The following is an 18,403-nucleotide window of genomic DNA, read 5'->3' as shown; positions in this document are numbered from 1 at the left end:
TCTGTCGCGGGTGTGTTTTTCTTTCTGCATGTTCTTTTCATTTTTGCTATTCCTCCCATAGTCCATGGGTTTTCTCAGTATATTGCATCATTTGCCTCAATTACTGCATTTCATCTGTTGCTTTTATGGTGTTCCCACTTACAACATTGCCCCAATGGTGGCTCTGTAGGTATTTTGTATAAATAAATAATAAATATAAATAGCTATAATTGAGTTTATTTAGTTTATTCAAATGTGAACAAAATACAAATGCCTGCGTGAAGAGGGCTTGAGGTGCACGCACGTGGTCGTCTGACTATGCTCTAGACACCCTACATTCATATGGCCGCAGTTTAGGCACAAAACAACTATATATGACGAACCAAATACTCATTATTACAGGAAGACTCCAGTAGTTCACACACATCAATATAGATTGGTATGTAGAGGTCACCGTTGCTATAAATCAATTGAATTAAAACACGAGAAAGAACCACACAAGACCGCAAATAACCACAAACAGAGCGAAAATGGATACCCCTCCGGAACAACGACTTCAAATATTTGAACACTGCACAGCCTAAAAACACGAGGTGGTTTATGCAACATTCAAGAAGGAAATCTTGGCCTGCTTTCTGAAACCAGGCAAAGAAGAACTGGTTTTCATGACATCACTCAGATGAGGATAGAGGTTCAGCTGGTTAGGAATTTTCATAGTGAATAGTTGTATTCCATAATTCATGCTACATTTATTTCTGATAAAACTCGTTTTCTTAAATTTGTAATATGGCTTATGTTTCGTATATTTCGAAACGAATAGCTGTGGATCACTTTTAAATTCTGAAGAAGCAACTTCTGACAACCGCTGCTTGCTTAATGTCTAACAATACTTTAATACAATAAATAGTCATAACATATACTGCGCATCTCTTTTTGCTCGTGAGCTATCTGAAGGCAGGCAAAATAGTTACGTATGGTGTCGATTAAAACTAAATATTTCTAATTTTTCATCTGGTATCTCATCGGACCGCTGTCAGAAAAGTTAAGAACACATTTTCTGGCGTCACCATCAACATTTTTTAGTATTTTAATTCTTTAATTCGCTTCAATAGCAGCTTTCCTTTATAATATGATGGTTTCTTTTAGCGCAGTACCGTCACTGTCGTGAGAATTCAATGCTGAATCTGGTGCAGAGCCATCTCCTTCATGCTGACTGTCACAGTGTTATACCACATGAAACATGGTTGCGTTACGGGCAAACAGAAATGCTTGTCATTTTCCCGTACTCATTACATCATAATTAAACTAGGAAACAAATTGATAGAAACCAAACACATAGAACTCCCAGATGTTTGGCCCATCTCCAGGAGACTGGCCGATTTAGTAGCAGACTTTACTTTAAAGACGACTGTTAAATACTTACAAAGAAGACAGTGGAACATCTGGCAATGAGGGCAAAACTTGGAGTGAAATATGAAGGCAATGCATGTAAACCTAAGAAAGGAGTAATAAGAAAACCAAGAGGATATACCACTTACATATCCAATACAGAAGTAAAAGTGAAAACATAGCGGCAACACAAGCGCGCAAAGCAAGAAGGGCTGTTACGAGGATTTCGCTTCTAATAATTGAAAACATAAGAAAACATTAACGTAAAGTGCGCAAGGCTTCTGAAATTAAAAAAAAACACTAAAACGTAAAAACCAAGCCGAAACTTGCAGTTCAGAATTTTCGGTAAACTATTCTTCTATCACGTATTACCACTCACGAGCTAGTAACAGACAGCTCTCCATTCGTGTGGACACAAAAAGACTGCGGTATATTTCAAGGCTGTTCTCTCCAGTTGTGTTCTAAAAATTTGGTACTACTCAAAAACTGCACTAAATTTTACTTCAAGGCATGCAAGGACGAGGTTGGTTCTACTTGACGACTTCAGTGAACAATAAGTTTACCGATGGCGGTCGACGATGCATCTTCAAATTTGGCCTACATCCGATAAGGCTTTCTGTCAGGTGTTCAGCACAGCGCTTGGCGAAAAGAGCTTGAAGTCAGGTATTACTAGCCCATCATGCGTCCTACACGGTAAGGATGAGCGATACTTGCAAACATGATACGTCCGTTCAGACTTTGCCTTTGTTTTGTGCCTTGGAGATTTCATAGGCTGTTTTTTGAACTTTCTGGTCTTTGAATTTTCACTTTTGATCTTTTTATTCGTGCGCATGCAAAAGCTGGTGTGCCGCTTCTTGGAGCTTTTATGCTTGTTCACTTCAAGCTTTTAACTTTTGCTTCGATCGTTTTTTTTCACTCCAGCGCAGTTCTAGCGTTAAGAACTAAAACAAACTAGCCCCGTTTGAAACTTTGTTCACGTTGGTGGAGTCGTCACTTTTTTGTACCCAGACCTTCCGCAATCACATCTTAGTTAATGAAAGCGCTCAGCTGTGCCCATTGTTGTTTCGTTGGATCTCCTGCTAATGATCGCTTCTCATGATCACGAACAATGTGGGGGCGGACGCCTGGCTGGTCGTGGCCGGAACACTCCCATGGTGCCATTTACTTTTAAAAACCCGCTCCACACCCATACCCCATTGACGGACTGACATTAGACTGACGATGACCAATGACTGAGCACGAACAGGCGTTCCGTGCGCCTGACGAGCTTTAATAGCTGTATTTATGCCTCAGCAAACTGTGCAGTGTGGTTGTGTGAGGAATGGGTGAAGCATGGTCCCTGGGCACCGCCTGAATCTATGCAGAGGACGCACGGTGGCTAGCGATGCAGCCGTGTTCGTATCAGCCACTGGACTCCGCAGCACCACTTGATTTTCTCTGAAATGACGTCCCGACCAAACGATGGGATAACGGAATGAAAAAAAAAAGTAACATAATACGGCCTTTAGATTATTTTAGAGTGCATTACGGGGAAAGAAATAGTTCGCAAAACTTGGCACTGTCACTACTGTCCTCAAGAGGGCGCTACGTCCGAGAGCGATTATTGTTCTCGTAGCGTACAGGTGGTAACAGTGTAACTTTATTTCCTTTTAGAAAACGCCAAAAGGCAGAAACCAGTCTCACGGCTCACTGTCTCTACGTTCCGTGAACTGGTGAAAGCGTTGAAGAATAACGAATTTTAAAGACTGCCGAAACGAACCGGTCAGTCATTGACTGAAATTTTCTTTTTGTGTAAGTTTTTAGGCTTTGCACGTTACGATGGCCCAAGAGCCGTAGACTGAGGAATGGTATGCAATCAGAGACCACCTAGCAGCCTGAAGCATTTTGGCATTTAAAAAAATGAATGAGTCTTCATTGTTTTTTAAACAAATTATTTTTTGGCAACCATATGTTTAAAATGAACATCAATAATTACGAATTCCTGTGTTTTCTCCTGAGCCGAAGAAGCAACACTGTAAGGCGAGCTCTTTACGGAGACAGCAGTTATTGTAGAAAATCACCCAGTGGGAACAAGCGGAAAGATCATAGTGGACCGTACTCAAAATGGAAGCTTCTGAAGTAGTATCCACTGGCAGGTGCTTCCACCGCGAATGTTTCTTGTTCCCTGTAGGAACGAAATAAAACCTTGCAAGTTTACGGACGCACAGCTGGCATCTGTTCAGTGACGAAATTGTGATAAACTCAACGCATCCAAAAAAAAAGCACCCATACGCTCTGATTGCGTTTCGGTAGCATCTTAAATGCTACAACCAGCGAATTAACAGGCAAGAAAGAAGATTGTAAGCAGTAATCTTGCGGATACAACCCTGCGAGAGCTTAAGTCAGATGCTTTCTTTAAAAGCAAACGCCAATTTTTAGCAACTCTAAGTACGGAAAGAGCTGCTTTCAAGCTCACAAAGTCAGCGTACAGCGTATCGACTTCTGGAATAATTAATGCAGCGTAACAAAGTTCTCTCAGTAGAAAGTGTTTTGCAGCATTTAGTGCTTTTTTAAAGAATCTGTATTTCTGTTTTCGTTGTTGTTTTGCATCGTCCGCTAGTCGGATACTGCAGCGTCGTCGCACACGCGAACGATTGAATTCATTCCTGGCTAGAATTGCAAAATAGAATACTGCAACCACTTCCTGTTGAGGATAACTAAATGAAAAGCATCGCCTCCAGGGAAGCTGTTTAATTTCTTACGGACCACTCTTCTTTCCTGTGACGGTTACAGACAGCCCATATTTTATGGGTTAAAGCTGCCAAATTGTTCTTAAACTTTCCCGTTGCCGTTATTCACTAAAGACCAAGGAAAAACGAGTGTTTCACTAATTCTGATAAAATAAAAAAAAGCATGCCAGTGTCAAAGTAAGAACTTTCGTCGTTTTAGAAATAATTTGTAGAGCACAAAAGTGTAGCTCCTCAGTTACGTAATGAAGTAATACATTATGTTTATATTTCTGCTACACTCTGCCATGACGTGATTATTTGAATTTGTTACTTCTGTCTTTTTTTCGTCTTGTTCTACTTTTTTTTTCCTATTCTACATTTTATATTTTCTATATTTTTCTGTATTTCCATATTCCTTCTATATTTATATATTCATGTATGACTGTTGAACACCCCTGTACCACCTCCGCCCCTTATGTAATGTCCCTAACGGGACCCTTAAGGGTTAATAAATGATGATGATGATGATGATGATGATGATGATGATGATGAAGTAAGCCTTTGGCGCCATACTCCGCTCGCCGCACAACTGCTACGGGTAGGCAGCAAAATTATATCAAAGTTTTATTCTTATTATTCTCATGGCTATTTCGGCACATGTTGATCTTTGCCAGGTACCAAACACTCATTTATTGCTGAGAGAATTGTAGACAATTGAATTGTACACCATTACCACCACTCGATTCGGACTTACGGCGTCTACGCCTTAATGACACTGTGGCCATCATCTTGAAGTCCATGTCAGTGTAACCTCCGGCACCCGCATCAAAAAATTTTGGTCCGTGCACTATGTTTATTTCCGAAATCGGTTGGTGATGGTGACACTTGCATTTCGTTTTCTTCTTTTCAGTCCTATAAACGCTCTGTTTTCGGCGAGTGGGATGCCTTGGGATTTCGTTCACAGCGCAACAAGAACGGGACACGAGGCAAAAGAGTGGCGCAAATAAGCGCCGACTATTAAGAGACTGACTAGCAAAAGGTGGCCCCCTTGACCAGTGTACGTTTCTATGCAAGGAGTGCAAATGCGTTCCTGATTATAGGAACACGCGCATCCTGTTCCGACACAGCAACAAAGTAACACGCGAGAAAATGGAGGCCTTCTATATTCCCCACAAGGGTACGATGTGTATCAGCAGCCCTTCTATTGCTCTATCCCAGAGGGAATTGAGTTATCTGACCTCCCACGTGCCTTCCAGCTAACTTCTATTGTCTTGATAAGTGTTTTAATATTTGTATATATACGCCTCTCGTTCTTCAATAAAAACTAGTTGATAGTCAGCGCTTGTTTGTGTCACTCTTTCGTCTCGTGTCCCGTTCTTGTTGCGCTGTGAGCAAAATCATGAATACTTACCAACTCGCCCAAATTTCCGCCTTCCGGACACCTTGTGATAAGCAAACGGTTATTCACCAATGAGTAGACTTCACTTTGTTCTCAGTTTCCCTTCAGCATAAATCACGGGAAAAAAATCTCTGCCTCTCCCGTAACCGAGAGTAGAGTAAGCATGAAATGTTTACGGGCATAATGTGAAGCGCGCGCGGACACGACGAGACGCAGGCCTGACAAGAATGTATATGCAGCGCGTTCGAAACTGTCCGAAGTGCGTAGAGGCGAAAGCGTTTTCAGCACCACTTTGCGTATGTGACACTGGTGATGTTACCACTGGATTACGTCACACATAATTCATGACGAAGTAATGACAAATTACTGATTAGTGTGTAATGACTGATTAATGACTAAGTACTAATAAACTGCTAATTAATGACGCTTAAGCTTCGCCTTTAGGAGTGTAACGCGACAGCGTGTTGTAGCGCTGCCAGGCAGTCCGCGGAACGCCACCACCCGTTCGGCGTGATGCCTCGTCCTTTGAACGCGACGCTTTTTGTGGAAAGGAAATTACGCAGTAATTCTCTGCCATATCGGTGGACACCCGAGCCGCACCTTACAGGAAGGTAGGAACGCCACCACCCGTTCGGCGCGATGCCTTGCCCTTTGAACGCAACGTTTTTTGAGTACAGGAAATATAGCAGTAATTCTCTGTCATCGCGGTGGACACCCGAACCGCACCGTAAAGCATTTAATGCTTAAATATTGTGGCATGTATGTGCTTTTTGCACGCGTTATTAGAAATCAGAAATTATAATTCCGTGCATTATCAAACGACAGCTCGACTGATATCTTGATAAACATTGAGAAGGCACTGGCAGCAGTTATTTTTTGTGACTCGTTTGGAGACCAACCGGCGCTTGCATGCCGGTCGCGTAGGAGGGCTTAGAGAGTCTCGTTAAATCTCGTTGTCTCGTACGGTGCCCGGATGTTCTCGTTTCAGAGCCCGGATGAGTGGATCTCAGTCTCGGCGAGACGTCGCCACACTGCCGACAACGGGAGCTAAAAGCATTTCATGCTTAAAAAACACCGTAAATTTCGGGAATGTGCAAGTGCGGGCATTGTAAAGAGGTAAATATTAAATACGCAAAGTTACCGATAAATTTTTTCTTGCAAGAAATCTCAATTTGACTGGTTCATCTACCAGAGCAGCCAGTGGCGAAATGGTTGGAGACTAACACAGCCCTGAAACTTGGTCATATGTGCAATTACGCCAGATACATATTCTTACTTTTCCTAAGCATATTTGCGGCCCTCGCCCGACTGAAGGATAATGTACGGTGCATGCTTAACCGGGCGAGTTTCTGGCTTATACTGCTGTTCCACTCTGATTAAAAGCTGCTTGTGCGAGCGAAACAGGCAAGTTCCACGACTCATTGCACCTTCACCTTGTAGTTCATAGTATTTTTTTACAAATTCTGCACAGGAAGTTTTTTTGTTCGCTCCTATCCTAATTAGACTGTTGATAAAAGACAGGAATAAGGGAGTAATTACTCATTGACATCCACCCGAGCGCAGCCATACGGTTACAAAGGAAAGCTGTACAGCTTTCTCAGAAACTTCATAGTTAAAGAAAAATTCGTCCTGGTCCGGGGTTCGAACCCGGGACCACCGCTTCACCGGAGCAGTAGCTCTACCAACTGAGCTAACCGGGACGGCAAGCTTATGGTAGGGCGAGAGCGAATTGATCAATAACTCGAAGTGGGAACTGTATTGGTCAAATATTTAGGGGAATCTCCCAAGGTGGAGTAGATTTGTAATAAGGGAGTAATTACTCATTGACATCCACCCGAGCGCCGCCATACGGCTAGAAAGGAAAGCTATACAGCTTTCAATGAGTAATTTAAATAGTAATGTCAATGAGTACTTACTCCCTTATTACAAATCTACTCCACCTTGGGGGATTCCCCTAAATATTTCACCATGAAAGACGGGAGTTCACATTTTCAAACCTATTTTCATCCCCTCACAGTGACAAAGTGGATATGTTACATTATTTTTATAAGGTGTTTCTGCAAACCTGGTGTTAAACTTATATCAGTTTGAAACATATTTACTTCGAATGCGCGACTTGACACTCTTTAGATTAAAATTACTTTTAAGAGTCAGGAACGTTTTTCAACAGATCTCTGTTTGGAGATTATCGCTATATCACCGGACTGCATGTCACGTTACAATCGCAGGATGGTGTGTCTTCTTCTCTGATACTAGTTAACAGCACCAGGACCAGCCAGTAGCATAAGCATTAGAAGGTGAACGAAATCACCAGCCCCGAATCTGGTGTCTCTTTACAAATTTGGGGTTTAACAAGCGCGTTTACTTTCGTAACTCTGAGTATTTTTAGTACACACAGTAGTTTGAATGCTGAGTCGTACATAGGCATAGCACTCTTTACAGATACTGCAAGAATAACTGAAAATTTTAAAGGAATACCCCGTCAAATATTTTCTCAAACTGCCCATAGAAAAGCGAACGTAGGATAATATAACCGATTATTCCATTGACCGATGCGTACCGGTATACCATTTTTGCGGATGTGATTGAAATATGGAATCAGTTGCCGAGTGATGTTGAGCCAACTGCTCTAGAAAAATTGGTGTTATGTGTCGACTATTTTTTTGTGGGAGTGAAGAGGAACCTTTCCAATTTGTTTTTGTGAATGTATTGCGTACAGAGAGAGTTTTACTTGGAATATTATTTGTATGTTTTCCCTCTCTGCAATGACTCTCATCAGAAGAATAAAAATATGAATAAAGAAATAAATATATAAGTAAATTTGGCAGTTGACGGTATCGAGCGTTCTTTCCTTTGTTTGTGCAAGCCGACCCCTGATGTGTATTTGCACGTTAGAACACAAACCATATTGACTCAGAAGTGGTAAATTCGGAATATTTTCCATCGTAAATATGCCTATGAGCTTCACAATCTGCTTTCCTTCTTCAGATGCGGATGACAGCCACTGAACACATTCTAAATGCACAAAGGGTCCACCTACCAAGAAGAAAGAAACACCGCGTGCTTCCAGCTGAAGTGTTCTCTTTCTTGGTTACAGATTGCAATATTGACTGAAAACTGTACTGCCAGCAACAACTTCAAGGAGAAAAGTTCGGTCTTAAACACATAACCGTAGGGTTTAAGGCAAACCCTTCCTTTTCATTAGTCTTTATTGTTTGAATTTATTTTGTAAGGACGACGAGCCAATTTCGTTTATGTTACTCAGTTATAGTATTTTCTACGCCGCCTTTTTCGGCGAGCCAAGTTCTGCGAGTGGTTTAGATGAGCTAAGAAGTTTTTGCGACACTCCATTTTGAGCGTTATTTTTTAAATAAAATTTTGAGGTCTACCTGTTATCGAAACATTTTATTGGCGGCTAGTTACACGTGCCTACCAATTAGATAACCGACAGTAGGAAATTTCGCACGCATTCCTTGTCGCACCGGATCAATTTTTTTTAAAGTCAAGTTGGAATGCATCGATTACAAAAAAAATGATCTCCTGCCAGCTTTTCCTTTAGAAACCTTGCTCAGAGCGTGCAACACTAGAGAAGGCACTTTTAATATGGTTACATAAAAATAGACTAACAAATCTTTGCGAATCAAGTGAGAAATAACGCCGATGAGAGAGCCATTCTGCTCTCATTAGCAATAGAAGAAGTGAGCGGTAGAACGAAAAAGGCGCCTCATTAGACGCGAAGAGCGGTTCCATTCATCGATTTCTTTATATACAATTCATTTCTTGAAGGATCGCGATATTTACTTAGAAAAACTGCACTTAGACCTTGAGGGGCCACTTTCGGTGGACTCTAATGACGCCCAGTCGATTAGTTTCAGACACCCTTTGCGTCCTTTAACTTCTGGCAGCCTCCATTTTGTTCACTGGTAGCAGGGAGCTCCACAAAGTTAAGTGGGCTGATGAGATTGTCCTGCAGTGGACGTAATCAGGCTGCTAATGGTGATGATGATGATTATGATATGGACTGAATCAGCTAGTTAGTGAGTTAGCCTGAAGACAAAGGATGTTCAACGAAATTCTAACTCGAAGCGATTCGGCCTTTTATCTGCAATATTGTTATAAAAATCACAACTACAAAATGAATATTTATTTCTAAAATATTCTTTAACGCGCTTTTCAGTAACGTACTGAGTGTATCACTTTCGAGGCAGAGGATAATATAGAATCACTTTCTTTCTGTAAGAAGGTCTGTTTGGGACATTGTTCCGTCGAATTCTGCGTTTGGCTACTGCGTTTCACGTCAAAATTCAAGCTCCTAGATTTCTTTCGTTCATAAATAAACTGCTGGAGATACTTTTTTCCGCCAAGCTATCAGAGGATGACATTCGGCTGGGCCACTAGCGCCCGACCCGTTTCAGCCTTGTGTTTCAGGCTTATAGTTGATGCGGCGCGAATTCGCGGTGACCGGACACAATGAAAGGTTTATTGCACCGAAAACTGAGCACGTCATTCGACTTGTCAAGAGTCTTTCGCAATAGGAATGTAGCCAAGGGATTGATGCGCCGAAACACCAACTTCGTGCTTTATAAAGAGAACGTCACAGTCACAGACTTACAACCACGGCTTTAACGCAGACGCGCTGACAGCCTTGTGTGGCCCTAAAAATCTAAAATATCAAACAGTACCTCCGCTAAGGCAATTTCTGCCTGCCAGTGGAAAGTTCGGACTTGATGCCGCTATATGAACAGAAAACAGACGCGTCTTTGCTATAAGAAAAAGGACATCAAAAGTAAAATGTCACCGCATAAACCGAACTCTCCACAAGTGAGTTTGCAAATTTTAGTTATAGATTCGGCAATGGCCTTATTGCACATAGTGTTAGATTGTGTACGGAAATGTGACCAACTTTCTGTGTAGGCCTCCTGACGTCATTTTTACGTACGTAGCGTCTTTCACCCAAAGCAGCTGCATATTTTAAGGGCGACGATGAAAGCCCAAAAATCAAGCTTTGCAAAAAATTTCTGCCAAATAAGCGCCTCCAACTAAGCTCAAATGTTGTGTCGAACTGTCTCAAAACAATCTTAGATGCACCTTAAATGTCCAGTAAATGATTTCTTAGATCTCCAAGAGGCCGCAAAGCAATGACTGCAAGTGGAGAGGCAATAAGAATTATGGGTCACAAAAAAAAAACAGCAGGAAAAACAGCTCTCACTCCAGCACAAATCTAGAAAAAAAAAATCTGACACTCATGCGACCATTGCGTTGCATTTCTTGCTATACGAAGCAATTACGCGTGGAAAATTACGCGCGCAGGATTCGTTCAACCACATATCAGGGACTTCGTGGGCGTGGGACTAGGAAAGCAAAGACCGATAGTGCATTTCCCGATCCTACGGCAAAATACAAGATTTCGAGCTTCGCATCCACAAGCTAAGCCGCTGCGCTCTTCAATATGCTTTTCAAACGAATGAAAAGCCTGATTCCAAGGCCCTCCGGACTCTTATTTCCCTATCCAGTGCTTCAGATAACGAGTGAAGGGTAATTGAGGGTAAGGAAAAGAAGAAGGCGCGCGCCTGTTTCTGGCTCACACTCGTGGTTTGATGTTCAGCTTTGTTGCCTCTTCCATATTTCCTTACCCTCTTTCGATTTCTATCCCAATCTGTTCTTGGGATGACCCTTTCACTGCATGTGGCCAGTTTTTTTTGTATCTCTTCCTTGGCGCCACGTTCAGTCACTACTCTCCGCTTCAGCCTTTCCCTATATATCTGACATTGAACTATTCATACCTCGCAACACATCTGGTTCCCGGTGTTCGTTTCTCGTTTTCCACGTGTTTCAGCACGCAAAGAATCTCGTCCGTCCCTTCCATTTTCACGCTGCGAGCCCAGCTAATGTAAGCGGAACTATTTCATGATTTCAGTTTTGGCTTTTCGTGCAAATATTGAATCCCTTTTAGCCAGACAACAGTGTTGTATCGTAGTAATGATAATTAGCAATGAAACAGTACACGTAGCATACGGTCGAGCAGATCTGTATTATCCTACTTCGTCGTCTTCTCCACTCCCGTGCGCGCGAGTGCGTGCAGCGCACCTGCCACACTTCATCTTTATCACATTTCCGCCGCACTTAAAAAAACAAAATGTCTAGCGGATGTCATAGTCTTTCAACCATGCGGGCCGCTTCTTTTTGTGAGTACTTCGGCGAGGCGGCGCAGGAAGTGAAGCCGCAGTTGGCGCTGTGGATGTACTACACGAGGGTTGAGGAGCGGCTGCCGATTCCGGAGCTGGCGAAACCAGGTGCGATGAAGGGCCCGGGCAGCTAACTTGAGCGGCTGGCATCAGATGGATTGAAGGCGCGTCCGAAGAAGAACCCTGGACCACGGTTCCGGACTGTGGACTGGGCGGCGGCATTCTGTTGCCGTCGATAGGCGGCGAAATATCAGCGAAAAGGGCCGCTGGAGCTGGGGAGGACAGTTGCTGCTGAACTACTTCTGGGCGAACCGCAGAAAACTTGGACCATCATCCAGCAAATAAGATGCAGGTCCACGCTGCTCCACAACCTTTTCAAGAAGAACAGCGCGAAAAGACAGGGACCACAGGAAGATACACAAAGACAAGCGCTGACTTTCAACTAAAGATTTATTGCTCGGAACGTGGAAATAAATACATCAGCTTCTAAGCAACAAAAAGAACACATAGGGTTGATACACACTTGTCACGCACACAAAAAATACCAAACAGATACAGCAGCATTACTTCCTTGCAGATAGAAATTCTAATTCTTTCTTTGACAACGATAAGGAGGGACTACTGATAAATGCGTCATTTAGCCGGGCGATTTCAGCAGCTTCAATGATTTCTCGAGTCAGCGTATTGGGGTGTCTACTTAACACTTTTGTTTGTTGGAAGAATGGTTGGCACGTTTTGCTTTCGCAATCTCGGCAGTGGATGCCGAGGTGCCCTTTAACAGTATTATAAACAGTGATATTATGTTATCTAAGGCGCTCGTTCAGGCATCTGCCCGTCTGGCCAACATACTGTTTCCCGCACGAAAGTGGAATAGAGTAAATGACACCTTCTTGCTCCAACGACAATTAGAAGGGTCAAAAGCTTTGCGCTGTTTTCGGTTTGTTGACGATTTCTTTGTTCTGTTAGACACCGATGTCCATAATTTTGAACCAGTCAAGCAAGAGATTGAAGATATTTTTGTCCAGTGCCTTCATCCAGTCACGTTGACTTCCGAAGTTCCTGAAAATAATACGATTAGATTTCTTGATCTTAGACTCAGCTTTACGCCGAATCATACCTGCTGGTCGTTTGATCCGCGAAGCAACAAGCCTCTACTTCCATTCGCATCGTCGCATTCCAAGTTAGTTAAACGCGCCGTGGCTAAGTCATGCTATTACAACGCTCTAAATAAATCTTGCATTCACGCTCAACAAGACAGTTTCAACCAGCAAACTGATCGCCTTGTAAAGGCAGGATATCCCAAGCAACTGCTCGTGTCCGTTTCTGAATCGATGCTCGCAAGTTTAAGCAAAAAAAAAAACAAGAATGATCTGACAGAGTCTGCCAAGGTAAAAGAAAAGACAACAGTTGTTCCTTACATTCGGTTTGGTTTGGTTTGGTTTGGTTTGGTTTATGGGGTTTAACGTCCCAAAGCGACTGAGGCTATGAGAGACGTCGTAGTGAAGGGCTCCGAGAATTTCGACCACCTGGGGTTCTTTAACGTGCACTGACATCGCACAGTACACGGGCCTCTAGAATTTCTCCTCCAAAGAAATTCCAGCCGCCGCGGCCGGGATCGAACCCGCGTCTTTTGGGACAGCAGCCGAGCACCATAGCCACTGAGCCACCGCGGCGTCTGTTCCTTACATTCATAAATTTTCCCATAAGCTAAAGAAGATAGGCAACCGAGCTCAAGTAAGAGTTGTTTTTTCGGCTCCCGAAAAGCTTGGGAAACTGTGTAAACAAGTGAATGATGAATTCACGCCAAAAAAGTGTTCCATAAAGCATGAAAATCAGTTTGTTGCATGCCAAGAAGGTGTCATTTACTCTATTCCACTTTCGTGCGGGAAACAGTATGTTGGCCAGACGGGCAGATGCCTGAACGAGCGCCTGTTAATACTGTTAAAGGGCGCCTCGGCATCCACTGCCGAGATTGCGAAAGCAAAACGTGCCAACCATTCTTCCAACAAACAAAAGTGTTAAGTAGACACCCCAATACGCTGACTCGAGAAATCATTGAAGCTGCTGAAAACGCCCGGCTAAATGACGCATGTATCAGTAGTCCCTCCTTATCGTTGTCAAAGAAAGAATTAGAATTTCTATCTGCAAGGAAGTAATGCTGCTTTATCTGTTTGGTATTTTTTGTGTGCGTGGACAAGTGTGTATCAACCCTATGTGTTCTTTTTGTTGCTTAGAGCCTGATGTATTTATTTCCACGGTCCGAGCAATAAATCTTTAGTTGAAAGTCAGCGCTTGTCTTTGTGTATCTTCCTGTGGTCCTTGTCTTTTCGCGCTGTTCTTCTTGAACATGACATACCAACTCGTCCAAGCATCAGTCCACAACCTTCCGAGGCTCCGAAAACCGAGCTGACAGTTTGCCTCGCACAGTTGGTTTGCGAACACGCACGTACTGACCAATCTGAAAATCACGACACTTGGCGCCACTCCGCTGGTCCGCATAAAGCTTGTACTGCGCTTGCTTCTCCTCAAGCCTCTGCCGCAAAAGCTTAGGCGCTTTTGTCGGATCCATTGAGAAGCACTGATCCGGCAGTCCGACGACGTTGAGTCTTGTGCGGGGCAACCGGCCATGAAGTAGGACAGCTGGTGCAATTCCAGTCGTTGCATGGGGCGTACAGCGGTAGACACCGAGGTAGTCCACAATAGCTGTACGTAGGTCGCGTCGCTCGCACAGAGCCAGCTGAATATAGGACTTAAGCACTCGATTGAATCGTTCCACGAGTCCATTAGCTTGGGGATGGTACACTGAAGAGTAGCAATGGCGTATCCCCCGTTCGCGGAGGAAAGTTTGCATGGCCATCGATGAGAATTGAGGTCCGTGGTCAGAAACAATCTCTTGAGGGTAACCCTCACGAGCAAAGAGGCCAAGTAGGAATTCTTGAACGGTTTGAGTTGTGATGGCATCGGCGAAGAAAACCTCTGGCCACTTACTATAATAATCCATTAGAGTAATCGCGAAGCGGCAGCCACTGGGAGCTTGATCGAAAGGCCCCACGATATCAATGGCAACCTTATCCCAAGGTTTTTCTGGGAAGGCTACAGGTTGCAAAGGAGCTTTGATCTTCATTTGTAGGGCTGCAATGGAATCCAGACCCAGCAGCGTTGTGCCTCCCGAGACAACGTACAACAGGATGCAGGCGGTACGGTCGTGAAACTTGGCTGTGGCAACAAAACAGCCTTGGACTATAATCCGAGACTTAGAATAGTCCAATAGTTGAACTGCAGTTGGTTTAAGCGGGAAAATTGCAGCGAAGAATCGATGGTATAGGTCTTCAGAAATAATTGACACAGATGAGCCGGTGTCAATCAGGAAGCGGATGGACTTGCCTTCAATCAGGACCGAGGCGAAAATTCCGTTTTTTTGACTTTCAACATTGAGAATAGATGCACTGCTGGAGCCAACCGGCATCGACGATGTGTCAGCAGTATCTGCAACTTGCTGAACTTGACGGTCGGACGACTTGCAAAGAGAGTCTAAGTGGCCCATCTTGCCGCACCGACGACGCTTGCGGTTGCGGGCTCGGCATGCAGGGTTGTTCTCCAGGTGGGCCGTAGATCCGCAACGGTAGCACATGCGCTGTGGTATTGCAGCAGCAGGTTGCGATGGTTGACTTTGGCACTTGCAGCAATGGGCCGGAGGTGCGCGCGCGCGAGTGCGCTGCACGCACTCGCGCGCACGGGAGTGGAGAAGACGACGAAGTAGGATAATACAGATCGGCTCGACCGTATGCTACGTGTACTGTTTCATTGCTAATTATCATTACTACGATACAACATATTTTGGCGACGAGGATGCTGTTTTGATTCAGGACCTTGACGTGGACTGCTCACCATCCGTCATGAGCTTTTCTGGGCTTCAGCCACCACCACCGTTCCTGCCGACTCCTGGTCGTCCTGCCCTACCATGGGAGCAATGGGAGCTGGCGTTCCGGAATTACATGCTGGCCTCTGGTGCCTCTACTCTGGGCGCGGACAGGCGGAAGGCCATCCTGCTGAATTGCATCGGACTGGAAGGTCAGCGCATTTTTTATACATTGGCGCCGCCGTCGTCCACTCCAGCGCCTACAGCAGCTGCATCGCACTCCGGTGACGAGGCGCCGCGCCTTGACGAATTTGATGCGGCGATATCTATCCTGTCGGCGCATTACAAATCGTCCGTGAATGTAATCGCCGCACGTCATCGCTTTCGGCGTCCAGTTCAGGCTCCAGGAGAGACAACCGATGAGTACGTCGCTGTCCTTGTCTGCCTCGATCCGCGCTCGCATCCCACACGACGTACTGGAGCGTCCTCCTCAGCCAATTCCCTGGCTTCACGGGAAGCTTGCTCGCACTGTCGAGCAAGGAGCACGGCGCGCGACAGAGTCAAGGAGGAGCCTTCCATGAGTAGGCGCTCGCGCAGATGGCAACGCGAGGTCTTCTCCACCAGCTGGTCCCTGATCATATCGTCCGCCATGGTCCCAAACCCGCTGTCGCCGACAAGGCTGCCACACTTCATCTTTATCACAAACAGGTGTAAGGAAATAAGACGCATGGTAAAAAGCCAAAGTTCAATTTAGTCATTCCTGCGAGTCTGGAAAAATGGTGAAATGAGCTTGCAATAGCAATCTTCGCGTCCTTGCATTATTTTTTTAATGTTCGGAGTTCCTTTAAAAGAGCAAAAAATGTTTCTACTTTAAGTTTGGCGAAAGTACACGGTTTAGTTCGCTTCCGGTTTTTGGCGGCGTTTCCTGTCGGTCCGACGCTATATAGCGTGTATGGGGTCGGCCTTGGCGTGTCATGCCAGAGCCGAAACCATGAAGGTGCTCAAAATTCAGAAGAGCGTGTTGACAGGCTAGTTGGTTCTGCATACTATGTAAGTGTAATGCGCAACAACTTAGACAGGACACAGAAAGAAGCACATACAACAGTTCACGAGCGCTCGTGCACTGTTGTATGTGTTTCTTTCTGTGTCCTGTCTAAGTTGTTGCGCATTACACTTATATGCTGTGTTGAAGATTACTGGAGAGTTTGGCGTAGCGAGGATGTACTGAAAAAATTCAGGGGGAACTTTGGCTCTCTAAAGTGCTGCAAGGCGAAAGCGTTTCCTTACGCACTGTTTTTTTTATTTGTCATAATTTATTTTTAATTTTATTTTTGTTTTTGTTTCTGTTCTTATTTTTGTGGTTTCTTTATTTGTATGTTTCATATTTTAGTTTCATTTTATATTTATTTTTGTTCCTTTTCTTATTTTATTGTTTTTTGTTTCTTTTCAGTTTTTCATACTTTTTTATTTTTATTTTTATTTTTGGTTTCTTTTTCTCTTTTTAGTTTTATTCCTTTTATTTCATTTATGAAGCCCATGCATTCACTAGATGCGCCTTTATAAATGCTCTAACCTTGATCCTTCGTGGCGGAGTGGCAGCGTCTCCGCTTCAAATTCCAATGCATTTTCTGGGATTCTCAGCCTCGACGCAGTTTCTTTTTAAGTAGTGGCGCTGAAACGCGGACACATCTGCCGACACGGCTGCTAACGAAAGTATGAGGCATTAAAGGCTTTCGCCATAATAGAGTACACGTTCACCGGATTACCGGACGCCCCCTGTCTACTCTCAGCAGCAGGTGGCGCCCTACTCTGTCGCGTAGTTGCGCGTGCGTAGTGGCCGCGGGGACAGTCCTTCCGATGAACTTTTTTTGTTTCATGGGAAGAATAAATGTGCCTGTCATCCCTTTTCAGTGAGCCCCCAGTTCAGTAGTAATGGTTACTCTTTGGGGGACTAATTCGCCTGTCGCCGAAAAGAGTAGCCGCTTTAGCATATTTAGCGCTTCCTGGCTAAAGGGTCTTTAGAGCCCGAGCCCCTCGTTCAACAGTGTCTCTGGGCACTATGTGAATGTGATTTTTTCTTGCGGCCCACAACGAAACCGACGGTGTTTATTCGGGGTGAAGTCCCATTTTACACCCATCGTAAAAAAGAGTAAGAGAATCGAAACATTCAGTCCAATTGAGACGCTGCAGTACTAAGATATCATGTTGCGACACAGTCCTCATTCATCACTTATTGAAGAGAAAGAGGGTAAAACGAGGCTAAAGCAGGCTTACCGGCTACGAACAGCTCTATGTGAGTTTTAGTTACAGTCGCTGGGGCGTAGGAAGTGACGTTGTCCCGGTAGGTGACGTTGCACACGTAACTTCCGCTGTCTTCACGTTTCAGTCTGTTCAGCAGGAGCGCCGGCGGGTCGCTGAGCAGCGAGAAGAATGCTCTGCCCGACCACGAGGGCTGCTTCCAATGGGTGCCGTCCACCAGACCGGCGGTGCCTTCCATTTCACCCGCGGTAGAAGACAGATTTGGCGCCTCTAAGGCATATACCTTTTTCATCTGTAGGTGATGGGGTGGGCCGCCATGTACGTAGGGACCTCCAGTGGCGACATGGAACCATACTGCCGATGCCGCCTGTCGCGACACCATGTCGATGGGGCAGGGGAGTGATGTCTGCTCGCCTTCCAATGCGTTTAGACGAATTGGGATGGTGACCTTGCCGTCGTCTGAAATGAAAATGAAAGCACGCACTTACTTTTGAACTTTCTGAGAGCCCTTCAAAAGTATGAATAATAAGAGGATGAATTTACTTCAAGGTGTTAGTGCGAACAACTAACGCATCCCGCGTTCCTCAACACTCAACGCTTGGCTTATGCTTTAGAAATACAAAAT

The 18,403-nt window shown here is 44.4% G+C and overlaps 1 protein-coding gene across 1 annotated transcript in view; it reads right to left on the bottom strand.

The window, feature by feature from the left end:
- LOC149337306 (uncharacterized) overlaps nucleotides 1-18,175 on the bottom strand; it is an 86,709-nt gene extending 68,534 nt beyond the window's left edge. Inside the window, exon 1 of the mRNA XM_089553413.1 lies at nucleotides 17,794-18,175. Coding sequence (XP_089409539.1) covers nucleotides 17,794-18,160 — 367 coding nt within the window. The 5' untranslated portion in view covers nucleotides 18,161-18,175. The remainder of the gene's footprint in view (nucleotides 1-17,793) is intronic.
- Nucleotides 18,176-18,403: the final 228 nt, after the last annotated feature.

This window comes from Amblyomma mixtum, chromosome 7, assembly GCF_055824585.1.
Source record: "Amblyomma mixtum isolate Tamu chromosome 7, ASM5582458v1, whole genome shotgun sequence".
Classification (NCBI taxonomy): domain Eukaryota; kingdom Metazoa; phylum Arthropoda; class Arachnida; order Ixodida; family Ixodidae; genus Amblyomma; species Amblyomma mixtum.
Note: the sequence above shows the minus strand (reverse complement) of the source record. Positions and strands in the feature narration are given on the sequence as shown.